The 16740-nt window shown below is 50.7% G+C and overlaps 3 protein-coding genes across 3 annotated transcripts; all 3 read right to left on the bottom strand.

Moving 5' to 3' along the window:
- Positions 1 to 918: 918 nt before the first annotated feature.
- On the bottom strand, positions 919 to 2344 carry LOC100898521 (patanin-like phospholipase domain-containing protein). The gene has a single exon (XM_003747872.2). It carries the CDS (start codon positions 2095 to 2097, stop codon positions 919 to 921), a length of 1179 nt encoding a protein of 392 aa, XP_003747920.1. The 5' UTR covers positions 2098 to 2344.
- A 2816-nt stretch (positions 2345 to 5160) lies between these two features.
- Positions 5161 to 6225, bottom strand: LOC100898376 (cAMP-dependent protein kinase catalytic subunit gamma-like). Its single transcript, XM_003747871.1, has one exon. It carries the CDS (start codon positions 6223 to 6225, stop codon positions 5161 to 5163), a length of 1065 nt encoding a protein of 354 aa, XP_003747919.1.
- Positions 6226 to 8520: 2295 nt separating this feature from the next.
- On the bottom strand, positions 8521 to 14798 carry Hex-A (Hexokinase A). Its single transcript, XM_003747851.2, has 4 exons — positions 14645 to 14798; positions 11750 to 11912; positions 10966 to 11148; positions 8521 to 10835 (listed from the first exon to the last, which is right to left on the bottom strand). The coding sequence occupies exons 1-4, from the start codon at positions 14687 to 14689 to the stop codon at positions 9829 to 9831; spliced, it is 1398 nt and encodes a 465-aa protein (XP_003747899.1). The 5' UTR covers positions 14690 to 14798; the 3' UTR covers positions 8521 to 9828.
- Between the last annotated feature and the right edge of the window lie 1942 nt (positions 14799 to 16740).

Below are 16740 nucleotides of genomic sequence, written 5' to 3'. Positions count from 1 at the left end.
TCAATTCCATCCTCAATCGGATAGGCCGTTCATTCAGCTGAACGGATTCAGAGCCGCGCCATAGAATAGAAAGTTCAAAGGGAGCAATGCCGGAAGTGGCAGAACAATTTGCTGACCTCCGGCGCCGGATGCGACAACGAGGGAGGTCCCGCCCATATAAATATCACTCTGAGGTCCCGCCCATCTAACCAACTCTGAGGCGCAAGCGTGAACTGCATATGCGTGACAGGCGGAAACAGACCGAAGGAGGGAAAATCACAGGAAACCGCCGGGCTGTAGCCAGGCAAGAATTTTGGATACCCACAAAACGGAAGCAAGAGCAGCTTCTCCGCGGGAAACTGTCCGAAGATCATCCCAATTCGTCGCCTATAGAATATAGGGCCCATCAAATCGGTTCTTCAGATGTAGGGTATCCTCCCGTCGTGGCTGCGACGAAAGCGAGGGGAGAGCTCCCATGGATACCCGCCGAGAATGCCGCGGCGAACTTTTTTTTTTAATCAAAATTCCCCGGCACATTCGCGAAGTAGGATTCACCACTCAACGAGATTCCACCAATGATCATTATCGAGTGCTTTGCCGAGCGTGGCAGACGAGGGGACCCCCTTCGGAAAAGAAAGAATTGATTCGAGTTCACCACACAACTTTTCAGCTTTAATTAAATTTGAAATCCCTACACCAACGTTCTTCGTTTGCGCACAATTACATACTCATTTCTAAGGCTGGGACCTATTCCCGGCATTTCTCCCGGGAGTCCGCCGGGTTTCCGACCCCCTAGACTTTCCATCGATGATCGCCAGGGAATACCATGAGAATTCACGACTTTTGGCGCGCCCGCGCTGCAGTTCCAGCCCTTCCCATTACTCATTGAGGCGGGAAGCGGAGAAAGTTCCTTCCCGGGAGCACGATCCTGAGGGAACGTCAAGAATGAGGATACGAACGACCCCTGAAGGATTTCCCGCGACCCTCAGAGCCTTCCAAGTGCGTCTCGTTTTGCGAGGTGATCTGCTTCACGTACCCGACGAAAGTAGAATGCTCCACGAGATACCTATAAACCCTCAGCGCCCATGTCACAACAGATGTTATAGGCAGAGCCAGAAGTGAAAAGAGCACAATTAGGGTCTGCACGGCACGTGTTGAAACTAGCGGGTGTAGCTCTCGATGTTTGCGCTCAGCGGCTGCGGCATCGATGAAGGGTTTCAGGTACTTTTCCTCCATCCGTGGAGATCTCGACAGCGAAATAAGGCTGTCGCATTTGGAACAAGCGATTGCGGAACCTTTTTTATTCTTCTTCTTCATCGACGTCTTCCGTCTCGATTCGGAGCACTCTCGGCATGAGAGCAGATTATGTGTTCGCAAATAGTGAACAGCGTCCTCATAGCCTTGCTGGCATATTTCGATGAGCTTCTCCAGCGGCGGAGCCGCTACCGTTTTGTACATCGTAATTATCGAGGAAGGCATCGTCGAGATGGGGAACATTTCCTTCCGAGGTCGTATAACGGTTCCTCGATTAGGGAAAGGAGACACTGTCACGGTGAACTCGTCGTGCACCGGTTCGTTGACGCTGAAACCTCCGTCGATGTAAAACACACCTTTGACTCTCGGAGCTATGATCCCTAAGAAATATGGAATGAAGCACGATGCCATGACCGCGTTGATGAGCTCTTCGCGCGAGTCGAACACCGATATGATCTCGTTCCGTTGACTGAAGGCTCGGGTGACGGAGATGAACATTCTGCCCGAACACCGAATATGCGCGTCTTCGGGCAAACACTTCTCGAGTCCATCCCTCATGATGTTGAAAATGTCGAAGCCAGGATCCAGAGGACCCAGACTCAAGCTCCTGCAGTGGACCGCCATGCGGGCAACGACATCGACCGCCCGCTCGACGGGTAGATCGCAAACGAGGAAACACGAAGCCAGGGCTCCGGAGGAGGCTCCGAGAACTTTACGTGTGGTTATCTCCGGAGCGAAGTCTTTGAAGGCTTGTAGAACTCCGGCATGGTAGATTCCGAGAAATCCGCCTCCCGAGAAGCTTAGATGAGCGTGATCGCTGAGGCTCGGATCAGCTTGTGTGGGAGTTTCTGGATCTGAGGACATCTAGATGCCGACCCAAGCAGGGTGTAACAACGAATGTTCTCCGCAAACGAGAACTTTCCCACGGGGACACTATCGCGGATGGATCCGATACCTTCCCGCGGCGCGAGGTCAAGTCTCCTCTTTGACGGCGTCTTCCCAATGGCCGATGGAGCTCCTCAGGCACTACTCGAATAATTATCAAATCCTTTTCGCTGCAGCCAGCACTTGAGCCTTCGGAGCGTGCATAAGAACTGATTGACGCTAGCTCGTTGTAGACATCAGAGTCGTCGCTGACTTTTCGATCGCGCATTAAGACTTTCCCTTTTTTTCGCACTCTCATGGACGGCGAACGACCACAGCCTCGCCGCGCAAACGAACCGAACTCTTTCCACGGATTACACACTGTGAAACTCACTCCTGCGCGATTCGTTAATGCCAGCGCTCAAGAGAGTGGTCAGTTCTTGTACGCTCTCAGTGACACGGGGTCGGGGGATGATTCTGAGCCTGACAACCGATCAAAATATGGTACCTCTAATATTTCTCGGTCGCACTCCTAGGTCAAGTCACGTTCAAGAACACGGGGTGTTGTCATCGTAGGTAGGGGAAAGCGTTCAGGGCGAACTGTGAGTCCCGGGAGAGGAATGGGACGGGGAGGGATTCCGCCTAGCATGGGGCTGGCTGACGATCCAAGAAACTAAGCTATTTCCTCGCTTGGCTCAATGCCCAGAGGGACCGATGATGAGGAGCTGGTAATGCTAGTTCCCAGAGTGTAGTATGAAACTTTCTGGGGAAACGTCATCCTCAATAGGGGTGATTGCATCCGGGAGCATCCGCCGCTGATTCCCGACCCTATCGCGCATCGAATCATTTTCCTATGGTATCATGTGTCACTCGCATTAGGTGTATGGTGTAATATTCTTATGTTCAGTATCCTACATCATCAGAATCACATGGTGAATGTTGTTTCCTTCCGGGGAGTTATCCCTCCTGTGTGGCATCGTCGGCAACCACGGAATCTCGCGAGAGCGGAGCGAGAGCTCCGATGTCTCCGGAAGGCCCAATATACGAGCGGCGTTCCTACGAATACGAGACTGGTGCAACCCGCATCGGGATCAGTTTTTCAGGTCGTGTTCGCTCCGGATCGACCCGCAACGGAATTTTCGATCAAACCCTGCATGCTGCGAAATTTCACGAGAGTCATTGGATGTAGACGAGAGTAACACTGGCGCCGCAGCCTAATCAGGATTATCACTTCCCGGACCTACTGTCACGGTCGGTCATCCGCGGCGGATTCCTCTTTAAATCCCTTGTTTCCTCCGAACATCTGCGGGTGCTGAAACGGAAGCCTGCGAGACTTTGCAGTTGGTGCTAATTTGCTTTGATGGAGCTCGATGAGGAGGAACTATCTCCAAAGGCAAACGAGCATCTGTTCCAGATGAGATTACCTCCCGCCGGAATTCACAAATCTGAGTCTTTATCCACTCCGCATGTCGGCTCGCGCGAATACAGGTATAGTCTAGGATTAGCCGTCGTCCAAGATTCGCGGCGCCGGCGGTCCCAATTAGGGTTGAGGTAGGGGCTCATAATCCCGTGATGCCGTCGATTCCATACGCTTCCGGACGCCACGAGAATCATCGACAGGAGGAGAACACCGCGGGAACTTCGGTCATCCAGCGTGCCCCCACTAAGTAGACCCTCTAGCGTTGTGTCGGAGGGAATCCCGCGCGGATCGGACCCAGCTATCAGGTACGACCTGAAGGGTATAGCGAGTCGGGAATGGGACATCGAAAATATAGTCTCGCAAGCTCTTGCATTTGAAATAGATCGAGGACGGACTTCGGTCCGCATCCGATTATCTGAATGAATTCTTCAAGTACACGAATGTCGATTGCAGCGGGTATCTCCAGGCTCTGAGCGGAGTTGTTCCCACCCGTCGGTAGTCTTCCTACACGCAACCTGAGGCAATGAGAGACTGAGCGAGCGCTTCGATGCTCAAAGATCATCCGAAAACGAGGACGGTGTCGCGATGACTGTCGAATTCGATGCTCTGCCATCCGCCCCATGTTCTCAAGATCGGAACTCGTTTTCAGAACTTTCTAGAGCCGCGGATCCTCGAGGGATGAGTGCTCGAAAGTCATTATGGGGACTCGGCCAACGGCGCATCTGACATTAGAGGCCATAAGGTTTCCTTTCGGATATGAGAATCACCAATGATAATTCGGGAAGTCTGCGGACCCTGTGACTTCCCGATTATCCGAAAAACGCGCGATCGTCCAATAATAATTGGAGCTTAACGAGCTGAATCATCGAGACGTCGAGTGCGCGAAACTTTGAAATGGCAATTTCAATGGCCCAGCCAGGAGAGGGCAAACATGGTCACTCGACCCGCCGTTATTCCTGGAGTAAATTCCCGTCAAGCGGCGCTGTTTCTGTGGAATAACTTCGATAATACATGGATTCTCGGGTGACAAGGGCGCCAGGTTGGGTGGACGATGTTGGAATGTTGGAGAATTGGAATGGGATTCTGAGCCTCGCTCTTCACCTCGAGTCTTGGTACTGACGTAGCGCCAGCTGGGAGCTTCAACCAGATTGTCCTGCTCAGGACTCATTCTCAGGAGACCTCTCGGGAGAAGCCGTCGGGTCGACGCCCCGATGCGGAAGTCTCAAGGTGCACCTGGAGGCTGATCGGAGTTACCAGAAGGACTGTCAGGGGCTTTTTCTGCCCGAGGAGTGGATCAGGTTGTTCGTCTAACAGGTCCGGAGAGTTCGCCCTGGCTGGAGGAGCGGGATGAATGGAAATGTCCGGAGGAGTCTCCTTGCTCTTCCTTTCGTTTTCCATACTGCGGCACGAGCTCGAATTCGTCTAAGCATACCTGTCGGAGCCGCGAGCCACGTTACTGCCCTTCTCGATTTCAGGGGAAATGTTCCGAGGCAAGTACTCCCTAGAGTTCTCTAGTCGCACCTGACGGAGCCGGGATCGCTCTCAGTTCTCGAGAGATCTCAGCTGGATATGAAGTGACAGGTCGAGTTCAAGGAAGAATTTTGGCTCTCTGTATCTGCCATCAGCCCATATCCACAACGAATTCAGAAATCATTGAACTCCGCCTCGGCACCATCATCTTCGCCTGAAAACTCATGAGCACTAGGTGTCACCGGATGCACCGGCGGGTCTTTCTCGAAGTCTTGAGGGATTTCGAAATCGTCGCTGAGGAATCGACTGAAGTCCACGTCTGGACTGAACCAGGGGTGCTTCTGGACGTCTGAGACACGAGCTCTCGTGACGCCAAGTCGCCTCTCAGGATTTTCTTCGAGGAACTGAATAATCATGGCTCTCGCTGCTGGGGTGACCATTCCCATATCTCGGAGTTGATTTCTCCTGACCGCTTCATTTATTCCCCTGTCGTCGTTCAGCTCACCCTCGTAGAAGGGATGTGAGCCCAGCAAGATCATGAACATCACCACTCCGAGAGACCACCAGTCCGCTGCCTCCGTCACCAAGGAATATTCCTCTTTAAGCAACTCCGGTGCTATGAAACCTGGAGTTCCCGCCCGTCGTAACATATCATCGCTTCCCCTAATAGCAAGCCCGAAGTCGGTTATCTTCGCGTGCCCCCTTCCGAAGATAAGGATATTTGCCAATTTCAGGTCACGGTGGATGACGTTGCATGCGTGAATGTATTCGATGCCCATGACGACTTGGCCGAGGACTTCCTTTGCCGTTGTTTCTTTGAGGGGCCCGGTCCGACAGATTTGACCAAGGTCGCCGTGCTGGGCGTATTCCGTGATCATGTATATCTTACTCAGAGCTCGACATGTCCAAAAAAGTTTCACAATGAAGCGACTCCTTCTTAGCGCGTAATGAATTTTCTTCTCATTGATCGCTCTCTGCAGACGATTCCCTTCGCGGAGATAGTCTTTGACCTGTATCTTCACCGCGTAGGCTTTCTCAATCCCGTTTTCCATTCGAATACCTCTATACACTCTCCCGAAACCACCTTGGCCGATGAGGCATATGAGATTGAACTCTCTATACGATATCCTAGGACATGCATTTGCCTCGTATTCTGCTCGGAATACCGTGTCTGCATGGAGTATTTCATTTTCATAATCTTCGATTCTTTTCGCTGCCGCCCCGCGGGTCAGGCGCATCGTTATCCTATCCCTCAAGTTTCTATTGACCCGGTATATGTGGACGGTGCGATGGCCATATTGATCGATTCGCTCTGAGTCCCACCGAGGGCAGAGAATCACCAGAAGTCCGCAACTTTCGAGAATATCGGCTTTCTCATCGAAACATTACAATTTCTGTGGCTATCAAGGGTGAGACAGTGGTAACGGGTCAGCCTTGATCTCATTGTCGCGTCGCTCGCGAAATTCATTCCATTTCCTTCGGAGTGATCATTGGAGTGATCTCTCGACGCGTCTCCACGAAGGTTCCGGTAGTGAGCACATGGGGAAGCCGTGGCTGTCCGGCCGGAAGCCCCTCGAGCCGGAGCCATAGCTGACCCTGACGGAAGTCGAGTCGCGCCTCTGGGAGCAGCGAGATGCGTCACAACCTTCGATCACCACACTGAAGAATCGATCGCAGTTAGTGGGCAGAAGGGACGAATTATCGATGTGAGAAACGCATCAGCGCTCATCGAGGAGTTCCAACCGTTCCGTCTTCTGCCAGGCGGACTAGACGAAAAAGATCCGATGACTGAAATGTGCGGGGAAAGTGAAAATCAGCTCATTCGTATTGCCTTCAAATGGCCTCGATTTTATGTATATCAGCATTTGAAGGAGTCACGAGGGGCTGAAAGGGAGACCTCGTAGGCAGGGAGAGCCAATCCTTCTTTGATGAGGGTGACGTCTGGGTACTGCTGTTCGAACAGCGGTGATCCAAACCCCTCGCGAGTTCGCAACAGTGCTGCCTTCGGAAGTTTCGAAGGACTCGTTTTTTGACGGAGCGTCAAGATGGAATGCGTCTCTGGAGCTGCTCTATCACGAAAAGATGGGAGCGTCCCAGGACAAAAATGTTGATCGAGAAGTAGTATTCCTTTCCTCCTTCGGGGTAGTATCGCGAGAGACTCTCCAGTGACGGGACTCCGAGAATCTCTCCCTGGCCGTTCCTCGCAGGAGCGACTTCAGAACTGGATGTTCCTCCCCGGGTCCGCGCTTCCGGAGCAGGGGAATATCATACGTGGGCCTGACGACAGTCCGGCGGACAACTCTAGACAGAATCCCTCACGGGATCCTGATTGCCCGGATTACCCTCGGATTCCCCAGAGTGACTGAGAAGGTCTCCTTGAATACGGCAGATCGCAGTCCCCGACCGCGAGTACTTATTTGATGCGGATTTGCTGTCGAATAATTTGACGACACGTCGCAGGCTTGAATTGATAGATGAGTCTGTTGAGATAAGGTATAGTCCGCCGATTTTCATGGGCCGCTTAAGGATAGATATTTTTTCGTAAAGGTCCGGGTCTTCATGTCGGGGAGATGAAAACCGGGACCTAGTCAAGGATTTCTGCCTTTATGGCCTATTACCCTCGGCTGACAGGCAAATACCGTTTCGGGATATTTGTTGCTGCTCGTCAGCAACTTTGAGAATCCTACGTAGGTCGCGGGAGACAAGCTTAAGCTCCGTCCGCGACACGACGCAAATCAGGTTGGGCCAATATCTATGTAAATTCTCCTGGAAATTGAGTTCACGACAAGGGTCTGCGAGGACCGAGCTGAGATTGATTGTGGTCTAGATCGTCGTCAGCTCCGGAAGGCTAGGTGAACGCGACAATGCTCCCGATAGTGCTCTGGCTTTTTATGCTCAAACTTTGTCTTTGTGTAAACGACAGAAACTTCCATACTTTCCTCTACGATGACATCAAGCAGCTCGAGACGATCTCGGAAGGTTTCAACGCGCTTGCAAAGACCGCCGTGGCGAGCGGCGCGACCATCAGCAAAGACACCCATCCACGGTTGTTGCTCAACGAGGTGCAGAAATCCCTCAACGCGTCCGGTGACCTGGAGCTGTGGCTCGAAAACTTCTCAAGCTCCGACGGTGATCGGATATCCCGAGAGACGATGGAGGAACTGATCGATATAAATACAGTGAACGAGAAAGTCGTGCTTGAAATGCTATTGGAACTGAGTGGTATGTTCCAGGAGACAGAAATACCAGCGATTCCGAGGGTTTTGGATGTGGTGACTAAAATCGAGGAGGCTTCCAAGAACGTCCACTTGATAATGGCGGTGCTCTTCATGAATCTTGACGAGATGAAGCCCCTCTTATCTCCCCTGAGCAAGTCGCACGTGATTGCCTCGATGCCTCTCCAAGATCGGAGCTACAGGAAATTCGTGAAGTGTGTGACCCGAGCGAAAGAGACTCAAAGAATCGAAATGTGCTTCGATGTCGGGCATGGACGATCCTAATGCTAAGCACAATGACTGAAGAGACCGATTTAATTGAAACTAAATTTATTCTCGTCTACTGTACGCTGAGACGGCCATTCCGACCGTATCGTCAGAGTTACATCTCGAACGCGAAAATTCAATAAATACATAGTATAAGTTTCCAATCTAATTCGGGTCCTAATTTATATGATCGTGATCGTTTTCGTCTCCGAACTTCGCTAAGACTGAGCTTGAACAGTTGAACGGAGGACTAGAGACGAAACACGGACTCGCGAACGGAGACACTTCCGCAAGCGATAGAAAGGCCGACAGCGTGGCTCTTTCGAACCTTGGTTCAGATTCGCATTCGTCATCTCCCCCTGCGACTCCTAACTTATGTATATGTTTTCGGGCTGTGATCATACAGGTTTCTAGTTCGTTCATAGATGGAAGACTCCCAGTGGCCTCCCTGGATTTTGTTGTCTCTGTCGTCGCTCGCAACGAACTCGAGCTTTCTAAGATATCAACTCCTCGTGTCTTTGAAGAGATAATCGATTTCGTCTCTCTGTATATGTGGAGATGTCATTCTCCGATGCGTCTAAGTATCGTCACGTCTTGACCTTAGCTCTATGGATACAATCCTTCGACGTGCTAAATGATCGATTCGTCGCGGATTGAATTTGTTGATGTCACTGCTGATTTCGTTGATGAATCAACATTAACAAACATAGCGATCCTCTGTCTGTCATGTTTTTCTATCTTTAAATAGGAACAAAGTAGCCAGCTACGGCGAACAATTTTCGTAGAAGCCCTTCAAAAATTGCCTACGTGATCTCGACTCGAGTCACTGTATTTGTCTTCATCTCATTACACTGTATCGACGGATATCGCCACTAATCCGAGGGGGCGAGACTAAGTAAGGATTGGGTTCCGAAGTCTGAAGTCGGTTTTCACCGGTCGTCCGATACCGGCCCAATCAACGTCCCATTTGCCGGTCTCATATCGGAAGAAAAGGTCGATTTTCCCCGGAGAGGAGCAGGAAAGTGAACTGTTCGATTTCTCTCGACAGCCCACGCTGTTTCGCAACAACTCGATCCGTAATCAGCTGTCTGCCTACTCTCTCTTTACATCGAAGACTCCAAAAGCACCACGCAGGGCCTTTAAAACAATAATTGGCCTTGAAAGACAAAGCAATGTTGGTGGTGAGATTGCGCCTCGTATTCTGAGATTGTGTTGAACATACGGAATTTTCGGTGTTCTAGCTTTCGGTACACATTGTATATCTAGTGGCTTCCCTCAATCCGAATGTTCCCTCCGGATGTCTCGATCAAACAACCGACCAATCGATCAGTCAATCAATCAGTTGTGATCGAACAGAATTTATATACCCATACAAGGCGACTTTCCACCCCTTTCGATGTTCCTCACGGCGACAGCGGCAATCAGGGCGGCGCCTCGGCCGCTGCCGTCTTCCGAAAGCATCAAGTCGAATTTATAATCAGGATTGGTGAGTTCGGCAATTTTGGCCACCATCAACTGATGGAATTTCGGGTGGTAACGATAAACAGAACCGTCGACGCCGACGGTGGTGTGTGGACGTTTCATTTTGTTCAGAACGGTGGCGATTGCCGCCGATACCAAATGTGCGGCTCTCGACGACACTCTTGAAACCACCAATTTGAGGCACTGACAGTCGTCGTCACTGCCAACTTGGTCGAGCTTGGCGAGAACTTTCCTAGTCTCCTCGAAGCAGCCCTTGGGGTCGCTTTCGATTTCTGAGATATATTTCGTCTTGAAGAGATACGGCGTCTTCATCTTCTGAGAAAGTCTCCCGTTGAACAAGAGATTCTCGCCGGCTAAACGAACTATGACTTTCCTAGCGAGCTCTCCCATGTACATTCCACTGATCATCTTCTCGAATTTCTGCATCGACGGATTGAGGGACTCCTGATCGACTTCCTGATCGTACTGCGTCCTGATGAAGTCGATGCAACCGTTGTCTCCGAACGCTCCCCATTCGGTGTTGATGATTACCTGACGTGGTTCCTGGTCGTCACCGTCCCAGAGCTCGCAGTTGGCGATCTTTTCCATGTAGCAGGCGTTGGTTCCGGTTCCGACAATTACACCGAGTCTGCACTCCTTGTTTCTGTGAGCGCACGACATCAACGTGCCGGTCGTATCGTTCACGACGGCCATCACATCGATCTGGACATCACCACGTCGGGCAATAGCTGCCCTGAGGAGGGACACAACGTCCTCGCCTTCGACCCCTTTGCACTTGAATCCTTTCGTCCACTGCACTAGACGAGCTCTCGTCAAACCTTCTTGACGGCAAGGGAACGAGAAAGTGAAGCCTAACGGGAGACGTTGACCGTAGATCCCTCGTTCTGGAAATCAAACGTCTCGGAATCAACGGAAATCCGATTGATATCGAAGCGAAGAACCACAGAATTTCAGTCGTCGAGCTCATTATGTCTCGGGATCATTAAGGCGATCCGATGATCTGTTCTTACTCACCCATCGTGAACGTAGCGAGACACTCGGCAATGTGATCGAACAGCATCGTTCCAGTGCCGAGCATGATTTCTTGCGGGACAGCGTAGATGGCCGTGTCCATCTTGACTTTGTCTCCGTCGATTTCGATGAGGAGGACTCTGAAGTTGGTTCCTCCGAGATCGAGAGCCAGAAACTTACCCCGTTCTGTGGATGAAAAATGAACTCAGTCGGAAGATAGGATTTCCCGAGAGTTTCGCCCCGCGCGATTGAGTCCTCACTGTACCAGTGACCTTGGATGGAATTATTGGTACACAGTTCAAATTATCCATTCGGCCGATGCCCGGAAACTGGGCCACATTCCAAGTGTTTCTTGGCGTTTCTTGCTCCAGAAGGAGGATAATTTTCGGAATGATGGCTGGTGCTGTCATCGGGCGATATATTCCGTCTTGAACGATCAACCCGATCGCTCAGACTAAAAGAATCGAATCTCTCCACAAGTTCCCCGAAACCTAATAAAGGGCTTTCCATGTTTCTGGCGATTCACTCAAGAAGTCATCGAAACAATCGGATTCGAAGACTGTCAGATCGCGGGAAGGACTCTATTCGGCGATGACTAGCAAATGGAGCGTTCCGCTGTGCGGTGAGGGAGACGGAACGCCCCGCTGCTTCGCTGCTTAGCAAACAAGGCGGTAATGGAGCCAGAAAATCTCTCTTGTCGGAAGAGCAGGCTCTAACCGATCAGACGCTGAATATTCTCCAATACCCGAAAACACCTCGGAGCTTCCGAATGCAGAAGTAAACTTACCGCTTCCGTCGGGTACGTCTCGCACGTATGTTATATATTGCTTGATGTCCGCCGTTGGATTCGTCTCTTTCTTGAGGCCTTTGTTGAGTTCGACAAGGAGTACCCCCATGACCTTCTCCAAGGCATCATTGGATATTTCCAAGTCGCGAGTGGTGGCTTCCACCTGGGGGGAAACAGTCTTTTTGAGAACTCCTCAGTCGATTACTGGGGACTCTACACTTGGTGTGTAATCCAGAAGCACTCGAGCGCGATATTCATCAACCACGAAACTACGTTCCATAATTCTTCACGTCTACCCTGAGTATGTCATCGAATCGCTTAACAGGATCCACAGGAGCACCACAGAATTTCCCGGCCACGACCGAAGCGACCTTATAGAGAATTTTCATGCTGAGATCACGAGACCGGTCGTCGGAACAGCGCAGGACTTTTCGGTGACAAGGTGTAACGAAGATCAAAGTCTCTGAGCTGTTCCGCTTACGCTGTCCCCGACAAAGAAGTAGTTCGTGTCCAACCCTTCTCTCTGTATATATACACAATTGAGTGGCAACCACCGGCAGCGACCGAACACAGCCAAGGTCGGGAAAGGGGGTCCGGTCCAAATTGATTTACAGTCCAGAGAGCAGACAACATCGTTCCGTGATGAGCTATGATCGGCGTTCGGAAACACTGCTCATTTAGCCCTCCGTACCGATCGGTTGCCCTCTCTATCCAGTCCCACCAAGAGAGTGATGATGACCGTGATTGATACGGGCTCACGATTGTAGCAACTCCTGATTCAGAGAGCCCCCATCCTCCCTCGCCGATGCCTGAATCCTTTGCCCAGCGCCAGGGATCTCTCGAAGAGCTCATGACCTCATGACGGAGCGTACATATGAGCATATAGCACCAGAAATACTCCCTGCCGCATTTGATCGTTGTGCGCAGATCGAATCGATAGTCCCAATTATCGGGAAACCAGTCCGCAAAAAATCACGGCCACGGATAATTACGGCAAATCGAGTGAGTACAGCCCCTAGCGAAGAGCGCCGAATTGTAGAGTCCGATTGACAAAGGTCAAGAGGTCTTCCGCTCATGATGATCCTGTCATCTCGATAACCTGGGCTTTGGCAATCGCGGATACGCATTCGTGTACTAACTATCGGCAGCTCCCCTCCCATCCATGCGATATCGAACAATAATAATCTTATGAGTCCCTTGTTGCAACTGACAGAAAATATCCACTTTCGTCAGTTGTTTGCGGAAATCGCGGAATTGTATGGATGGCAACAGCGCCAGTCATTCTGAGAATAATGCACATTACATTTGATTGCTCTTGTATCGTTTGGGCTCCATTTCAGAAATGAAGAATATTTTGCAACCCGTCGCTCAGACGTCGAGCCCACACCGTTGGCCAGAATCGAAACGTTTGACGATGTGATGTCATGATTTATACGAATCAGGGCTTCTGCTCTGGATTCGAGGGCTCATCCGTTCAAACGTCGAGGCAGCACATCAAAGCTCCCCCGGGGAGAAATGGCGCGAAGAATCGGGATCTTCAGCAGGAATGCTGCATACCATACATAGATAGGGAATCCAAGCGGCTCAATGATTCTGTCAGGTCCTCGCAGGACGGCCTGAGAGACCGCTTTGTTTCGTCAGTGTTTCTCATTCTGATAGATTGCGTCAAGGAATGTGCCCAACATATAAGAACCAAATTCATCTTCGCCGCGAATGGAGATCCTTATCGGTCGATAACCCTCCGCAGTCCTCCGAGTTCAGCATGCACGTTGCGTGTAATAGAGGGCTCAGCTCCGGGGATCGCTGCCAAGTCCCCGGAGTCTCGGAGACGGGCATGCGTCGAATTGATGTCGAGATGTACATCGACTCGATCTTGGATCGGAAGTTCAGTGTCAGAATAAGGCTCCGAAGAGAAATCGGAATCTATCTGATTGGAGAGCCACGATGAAGAGCACGGTTTTCAATCTCGTTTCCTACAACATGCGGGCAGATGGGAGTCTGCTTCGAATGGAGCTACGTTCCCTCGATACAAGATAGAAGTTTGCAATATATTTTGTCCCATTATCCTGCTCTGCTTAGTCGCTATTTCAACTGAAGAGAAACTCGTCCATCTTTCTCCGAAGCGAGGGGGCTACATTTATAGATGCAGGCTGGAATCAGGTCTATCGTCTCGGATTTCACTGCGACCCAATTGGAGATTGTGCATCGCTGCTCTGCAAACTCCTTGATAAGGCGTTCGAATAAGGCATCGAGCCGCAATAGGAGCAGCCTGGTCCGGGAGCCGCTGCTGACGATTATTCCTTCAAGAAACGGTTTTTCTGCAGAGAATTCTATCGAGTATCGAGCTCCGCGGATACCTATCCTCCGAAGTCGCGAGAGGACGATATCAGCCCGACCGTGGCTTATCTAGTTCAAATCTCAGAAGTTGGAATGATTTCCGGCGAAGAAGTCATTCTCCCAGGGGCTGGAGCTCGCCGTTCGGAGGCCAGAACGATTTGCACTGTCTAGGCTAGTCTCACGGGACCGATCGAATCGAGAGAAACTCTCATCTCTCATCAGAGGTCAGAAGCTAAAAATATTCCCAATGACACGGTGACCGGAGACCGCTGTCTTCTCGATCGGCTCGCGCACAATTTGATTTTAATCGCGCGTCGGAGATTCGTTCGTTAGCTGGAGCCGAAACTCAAACAGAGCGATACAGAGTAGCGAGCATGTTTTGCGCGCGAAAATGGGACGTGAAGACGGAATCGCGACGGAATAAGTATATTACGCCGAAAAATCGCGAGTAAATTATACGCGGTCAGTGGAAGTAGCTCTCGATACTGTATTCAGGAGGCGGTGAGAAATGAGCTGGACGATGTTGTCATGATTGAGCATGAAATGTGGTCTTCATACCTTAGCGTATTCGGGGGTCAACAAGTTGCCATTGCAGATAGTCATTCTTCGGCTTTCTACTGCAAGAGAGACCAATCTGTTGCGCGGCTCCGATTTGAGAGATTTAGGAAGCTCGGGCTCGACGCACGAACGCACGCACTACGCTTACTGCACGCAAGCCTCGCTGTGCCACAACACATAAAGCAGTGACGAGAGAGGGTGCGATGGCTTCCTCTGTGAGAATATGACATCACATCATGACTACGGCAAGAGTTCGTTTGGCGCGCATATGAAACCGGCTCTCGAAGTCCATCTCACGCTGGAGAACATTGATGACTCGAGAGACCGGGGCGAAGGAGAGCTGTCATTGACCGGAAATAGAACGGTGGGACATTTCTATTCTTCTTTTCGGAATGACCTCTGAGCCGCTATTTATGTACAGACAAGTTGGCATTGCCCCATGAATGGGGTAAGGGAGAGTCCGTCTTCGATCTGTCCGTTTGAGCGGCAGTGCGTTCTCTTCAGTATCCCTGAATAAACCACCGGGTTATTTTGATAGATCGGTTCTCGCGTTATACATAGATGCAACTCGATGAAGCGTTCCACCATGACAGACTGTGACGACGCGTAGGTAATGCGCGACAGTCCTTTTGAAGTAGATTCAAGATAGAGGAGTCCCTCTTGAAGATTTCCGTGTGCTTCCGATACGCGAAGACGGGAAGCATTCCTTAGGCGGAAGATACTCTGGAGCGTCGCCGCAAAGAGCTCCGCCGACAGCGAGGTACCACCAGAAATCCTATTGTCAAGTAGTTTCTTATAATGAGCATGAACAGTAAAGGACGACAATGACTAAGATGAAGACATTCGTTTGGAGCGTTGAGTGTTGTACTCGCGCGTGTGTTTAAAAAAACGCTCAGTGTGAGCGGGAAGTTTTCGGCTGACCAAACAGAGACCGAGCGCCGCAGCAGTGAGTCGGAACCACCTAGAAAATGGCCTTTAAGAATCATGCGACCGCCAGACGAGATATCAGATGTATCCGCTTGGCTCGAGACTACGAGGAGGATATTTTTAGAAAACTCCGCTTGAGTTGCCGTCCGTTATCGGGAGAGGGGGAGTGGGGACTCGAATAATTCGAGAAAAAAGGAACCGATCGTAAAATGAAACCTCGTCAACAAGACTGTCAGCGCACAGAGAGGAGGATTGGACGAGGGAAAATTGTGGTGCCATCTCGAAGACGGCTGAAGATCCCCACGGCGGGATCGCTCCAATGCACATATTTTGAGTGAGAATTCGATGTTTTTGGTGTCGTGTCTTCGGGTACTTAAATTACAAGGGTTACAAGCAGATGACGCTCATTGAGCTTGATCGCTGATAAGTTCAACGGATTTTACGACAGCTGTAAATCGACGGGTCAAGCGTCGAGGCATGCCTATAGGACAGAAACTACCGGAATTACGAGTGATTAGCCCTTCGCTCAGGAACGTCTTACGTTGCACTTGAGGGGACGTCGAAATTCGAGATGACCTCGGATCAAATCGATGAATCGATGGTCTCGTCCTTCATTCTTGCGGGACCGATATAATTATGGATGAGAAGCATCCGATGTGTAGCGTAATGAGCTCTCTGTTTTCCCTCTCGACGATTCGCAGACCTCGATGGTTCGATTTTCGACTTTCGAAGGGATAAGAGTTCCGGAGTCACTTTCGAACATGGAGTCCTGATGTCTACCGCTAAATTGACGCGCGGTGATTAGTCCTAAAATCTGCCAAGACACCCAGACAGAGTACCCGCGGGGGTTCCTTTCAGAATTGATTCCTAATCTCGGGGAGCCGCAAACTCTCAAAATATTTCATGATGTTACGTTTCCCCGGAACTAGGCAGCTCGAGATTGCGTCAATAATAGCGTCTGCGATCAAAACGATGACGGACGAAAGGTCCGATTGTATGACGTTCATGGCTTCGACAACGTCAAGCCGATACTCGGAGAAGCCATACCGGCATCCTTCAAGCGAGCACACGTCGCCAACGCAAGTTTGTAGCTGCGGTCTCTCAAAAAAGAAAGAGCTATCAGAAAGGGGGAAGTCGTTCCATAGCAAATCTACACATTGATGTTCTTC

The sequence above is a fragment of the Galendromus occidentalis genome, unplaced genomic scaffold, assembly GCF_000255335.2.
Source record: "Galendromus occidentalis unplaced genomic scaffold, Mocc_1.1 scf7180000077525, whole genome shotgun sequence".
Classification (NCBI taxonomy): Eukaryota; Metazoa; Arthropoda; class Arachnida; order Mesostigmata; family Phytoseiidae; genus Galendromus; species Galendromus occidentalis.
Note: the sequence above shows the minus strand (reverse complement) of the source record. Positions and strands in the feature narration are given on the sequence as shown.